A 5,693-nucleotide genomic window follows, 5' to 3' on the forward strand; every position below is an offset into this window, starting at 1 on the left:
TCAACGAGGAAAGGAAGTAGAGTCTTTTCTTTTCTCCCCCAGCCTCATAAGAATTGTTAGTTTGTAACAATTTTAATTGAAAACAGCTGCAACTGAATTTTTTAAAAGGATGAAAAAACTTTATGAACTAAAAGACAATCAGTAAAAAGGGCCCCGAATCCATTCTGAAGTCAGTGTCTGCCTCAAGGAGATGAAGGGTTTTCTTTTAAAACTGACCTTTTAGTTTCAGCAAAGCATGGTTTATAAGTACTGTTTTAAAATACTTTACTCGTGTTCCTAGAATTGCTAAGTGTATTTGTGGGTGAAAGAATATTTCCTCAAAAATACTTTGAGCAGAAGTTTATGTGTTTTCCCCTCAACAAAACAAACTCATTGGACAAACTCAGGCTTATGTACACAATATGAGAGATCTGTTTGCGATACTAAGTTGCTATGTGAACAAATGTGATGTCACAACATAGATTTTTATGACTAATGTATTAAAAATGCATCAGGAAGAAGAAAAGGTTATTTCATCAGATAGCAATGGGAGGAAGTAAAATAAGAGACTTCCATTAAACCGTAGAAATTTTGTTTTGCTTTGATTTGCTTTAAATATTTGGTTGAATGTGAATGTCTCTGTAAGCTTCCAGTCCATTTAGTAGCTTTTAAATAATCGTAACATCCTCCTTTATTTTCCGTTTAATTTTCTTTACATTTTCTTCCATCATGAAATCTCTACTTTTGTTAAATTTGCTATGCGGTTTAATAGGAGTTTAATATGATTTGATTTAGCTGGTTGTCTTTAAAACAAATATGCTACTAATCAAGCTCTCTAGTCACCCTGAAAACACTGCTCTCTTAGCCAGAAGGGAAGCTGTGTTTTGCATATACTGGTGATGCAAAGCATAACCTCTTGTAGTGACAGAGAGGGATACAGGTGAATTTAATATCTTGTGATACGCAAGAGTCCTAACAATACAGGGGACTAAATAAACAAGTGAAAGGCTTGATGTGTTTCTTTGATTTTTGGCAATAAAGCACCACCTCAAACTTTAAACTGTCAGCAACTTTATGTGATCTATCCACAGCACATAGTAATGTTACTGAAAAATAATTATATACAAGATATAATCACCTTTTGTTTTAAGTGTGAACAGTTTCAAATGATTAAAAATTAGAACAAAAAAGGATTTACAACATCAAAGATGAAAAGAGGCTTTTTTAGACATCAAGTTCTATGAAAAACAGAGAAAATATTTAAGCTAATTTACCTATGTTGTGCATTGCTACCTAGAACTTTAGAAACTGCTGATTATGCCGCAACAGGATTGCTTTCCTGAAATGTTAAACTCACAGAGATATAAAAATACTAAGATAAACTGAGTTTGAGTGAATTGAAATCCTCAAAACCACACACAGAGCAAGGAAACAGCTGCATTTTGGTTAACCAGAAAGTTAATCAACTATGATAGAAGTAAATAAGATTTATCTTTATATCTGCCAGAGATTATTAAACATTTAAATATTCATTTTACCTCTTTAAATCAGGATTGTTGATGGATTATAAAATGGCACTAGACGCTCCCAAAGCATTATTAAGAAAGCACGTATTAATTTCCATTTAGAAAAAAGTGTTACCAGATTAGATTTCTTTGAACAACTTTTAAGGAAGGTAAGGTGTTCCTGTACACTAGTTAGTAACTCAGACTCCCTAATTTACTTTAGATCACATAAGAATTAGCTAGGTGGTGGACTTTTGCCAGTACTTACATCATAAAACCACCCCCTGCCTGGGTGTGATCGGAATTCTTCGCCTAAGACTGACCCTGAATTTAAAAAGGCAGTTGTAGGTTCTGCCTGAGGAGCCCATAAAGTTGTAAGAAGTTTGGAGAGCAAAAGTTTGCACACCTAGCACAGGGCAGAGTGGCTAATTCTTTACTTTCATGACTACCATTTCTTCCTAAAGAAAACAAGAGCAACAAAGATAGCCGCGCTGCATCTAAATGACCTTTATTTATCACTCCGTACTCTGTCTGCTTAATACACTGAGCACATCCTTCACACCAACACTTACTCCCTTCCACCCAGTGCTGACACAAAACGGAGTGGAAGCAGTGGATCTCTCGGGGAGGCTCTCCAAGCACAGAGCCACTTTGAGGACACTTCTACCTCCCCCAACATATCGTAGACCCTGCTGCTGGGAGAGCAGGAGGAGCAATGGCGGTTACCTAGTGGGTTCCCTGGTGGTGTCTTTACCAGCCCATTGCATTTTTGGAATAATTTCTCACCTACCTGCAAGCTCTGGAGAGCAGCTACAGGAATTCACTACAAGGGTGGGCTCTAGAGATGGAGGGGAGAAAAGGGATAGACATGACATACAGGTACTCCTTTCATAGGCTCTCCATCCATCCTCTGCACAACTTAATCAAATTATGTACGTTTTGCTCTGCCGTGGAACTTCCACCACTGCGAGGGACAGCAGAGAATCTGACTCTAAAGGATTATTAAGAACATTTTTATTCTGTGGGAAAACAGGAAAATCCCAAAGGCTTTCCAAGGGTATATTTGGGATAAGAGCTGTAGGTTCCCATTTTTTAACGCATCCTCACTTGCCACTGGCTCCCTCCAGAAGTTGGGTCCAAGTGGAATCTGCCAGCTTGCTACTCCCAGTCTTTTAAAGGAGAGTTTCTTTGTAATTCCTTTCCCCTTAAGCTGCTTTGCTTGTGCTCACCTACCCCCTGGGGCTCACAGAGTACAAGCAGCCTCCTTCAGAGACCAGTGCCTACATTATTCCAAGGACTGACTGAAGAGAAACGTTCATGCAGTAAGCCTGTATCACCCGCCACACAAGCACATTCCTTCCATGACATATACAGGGCTCCATCGGTCTGGATTCAAAAAATTCAGAGCTAGTTATACATGCTCCAGAGTCTTCAGCTACCAATCCCAAACATGTTTGGAAGTGCATAAAATTAATGTGAAACTTCCACTCCCAACCTGCCTCAGAAGCCAGCATGATTCTTTACAGGCTGTCCACACCTAGTCACTCTAAGCGTCCCAGGAAACCAGTCTAATTTTTTTTTATTTTTTTTTTTTTATTAAGGAAGGTGTTTTAATTGGAGGATGAATGAGAAGTGCTGAAGCTAGCTAGCAAATATGCTTCAACAAACAATGCTTACAGCACAGAGCTCAGAAATGAAAAAACAAGACAACCAGAATGTCAGCACTGAACAATCACAGGGCAAAAGTATTTTTTACTCTGAGCAAATAAAAGAAATGCTGGAGCATAAGGCCTTCATTAACTAAGCACCGTCTATCAATGGAAAAGGCTGCTGAAAGCTACGGCAGTACTAGCAAGGAAGGTTATCGCTTTTTGCCCACAACAATCCACGTGAATGTACACAGCAAAAACTGCCATGGAACGCGCTGAAGTCCAACTCAGCACGCCTCAGCAACACAGGAGGGGGAAACTGTTTCAGAAGTCCCTCAAAAACTTTCCCAGTGCAACATTTGTAAAGGAGCTGCAGTCAGAAACTAGTCAATTATTGAACGTAGCACTAAAATAATATGTAAAAAGGCCAAACGAGCACTGACAGCCTTTCAGAACAGCTTGCATATAAAACCCTGAAGGAATCGCCTAATGATACCTAGTTCTTCTTTTCACTTGAAAAAGTCTAGAAATTATTACATTAATATGTACGGGAATGTAAGGAACAGAGTTGCAAGGCACTGGCAAATAAACAGCAGCAAACAACCCCCCCAAGCCCCCTCATCCTAGCTAAACGGCAGCGGCCCTCCGCAACCAGCAACTTGGGGCAGAACTGATAGAAGAGTTGCCATGATCTGGGGAGCAACGAGCTGCTTGGAGTTTTTAGCCAGCACGAAGTGTATTTACCCGTTACTCCACAGCAATGTTTTAAGACTCGCAGTGATAACAGTGTTAGAAAAGCAGTTACCCCGTGGCGGTTACCCAATCAGAAAGCAGGTCACATCTCGTTAGCTGTATCATATACATTAAACGTCACAGATTCTCCATGGCTTAGCTGACAATTCAGGCATGTGTGTTTTATTTTATGATAACCTCGTGTTCCCTTCAAGAATTACAACAAACAGATCAATCTGAGATCCTTTGCCGTGCTCCATGGCACGAATGTGGCAGATATTTGCCTCTATATAAAGCCGCTCGCTATAACAGATGAATACTTTTTCAAAGTGTTTTCAGGGCACCGCTAGTAAACTACTATGAAAAATTGCAGCACCAAGAATGTTTGCTGCGCGAACACAGACACATGGGCAGAAATGCAGCCCGATTCAGTCCACAGAGTCTTCACTTCAACAGACTCAAAAGTGTGCTTCATTTAACCGCGTAAATAGCAAGACGCAGCCTCCGCTATTTTTTGTCTTTAAGTGACAAAAGTATTTCCCCTTCCCATTCAGCATATTCTTTGTGGTGGCTGATCTGGGTGTAGAAGCCCGGGTGTATAAAACCGCTAACAGATTATACAAAGCATAGCCAACAGTGGATGTAGTTTACGTTAATTGGGTACTTTTGACAGCTATATGATAAAGTCGTGAACCGATCATCTCTCTCGCTAAAAGCAACGGCATTCGAAATGTAAACATGAATTTCTCTCGTCGGTCGTCCTGCCCATGTGTTCTTTAAGTGCAGCCTAGGAATAAGTTTTTAAAACTCTGCTCCTGCTTTCTGCTATCATTCATTTTTAATTTCGACGAGTTTACAAAACAAAACCGGAGAAAGGTTCGTCTCTCCCCCTTAACCTGCAACATTTCTGAATTAGTTTTGTGCAAAGGCTCGAGCCGAGCGGTACCTTGCGATGTTATAGCTGCAAATGCCAGCAGGACGGATCCCGAGCAAACAACACACTAAGGCAAAGAAATTTCCTGAGACCAGCATTGCAACCAAGCCTGAAGTGCTGTACTGTAATTTCAAGATTTCAGCCTAAGCTGGTATCTCCTCAAAGAGTTGCTCTGCGTGGAAACATAATGAGGGATTACCCAATTAAACTACTAAATTAATTAGGGTTCGTGCCTGCATATCCTGTACCGTCTAGTGGGACGCTTCAGCTGGAATTCGGGCTGAAACCTACCACGGTCCATGCAGGGGAAAACAAGGCTGAGGGACTTACCTCCGTCCGCGACTGCAGCCTCTTGTTCATTTCATATATTCGGTACTCTGGTTGCACCATGTATGGTGTGTGTCTCCTATAAAATGGGCCAAAAGGAGAAGAATAGAAAGGGTCATGTGGTGTGCTGGACATCTTGCCTGCTTGCAGAGATTCAAGCTACACAGAGTATCATCAACATCCATACAGAGCACATGGGCTGTGTGTTCTTCACAGTACAAAGTAGCAGCGCGCACACACACACACATCCAGGCTGCAGGCGCTGGCGGGGAGCTGCTGTGGGAGCCCTCTGGAGCGGGAGACGGGGGGGGAGCGGGAGCGGGAGCGCACAGGCTCCGGAGGGAGAGAGGCTGGGTAGCTTCAGGCACCGCCGCTCGGTTTTAAAGCAGCGGTTTCTGGAGGGGTCATTTCCTGTCCACGCTGCAGACTAGTTCGAAAATATAATTTTCCTCGCCGCCTGACAAGAGGTCTAAGGTTTGGGTTTAATTTTTCCCAGCCAGGACCCCTCAGGAACCTGGCAGCAAGGCTTGTTAGCATATAGGTGGTTTAAAAGCTGCCTGAGCCAAT

The 5,693-nt window shown here is 41.8% G+C and overlaps 1 protein-coding gene across 3 annotated transcripts in view; it reads right to left on the reverse strand.

Annotated features, from left to right (window-relative positions):
• The window catches only part of LDB2 (LIM domain binding 2), a 223,100-nt gene extending 217,839 nt beyond the window's left edge, over nt 1-5,261 (reverse strand). For all 3 annotated transcript variants that reach the window (XM_009648029.2, XM_009648028.2, XM_035903479.1), the window contains exon 1: nt 5,130-5,261. In XM_009648029.2, the coding sequence (XP_009646324.1) occupies nt 5,130-5,261 (132 nt within the window). The remainder of the gene's footprint in view (nt 1-5,129) is intronic.
• Nucleotides 5,262-5,693: the final 432 nt, after the last annotated feature.

The sequence above is a fragment of the Egretta garzetta genome, unplaced genomic scaffold (assembly GCF_000687185.1).
Source record: "Egretta garzetta isolate BGI_Z169 unplaced genomic scaffold, ASM68718v1 scaffold151, whole genome shotgun sequence".
Taxonomy (NCBI): Eukaryota; Metazoa; Chordata; class Aves; order Pelecaniformes; family Ardeidae; genus Egretta; species Egretta garzetta.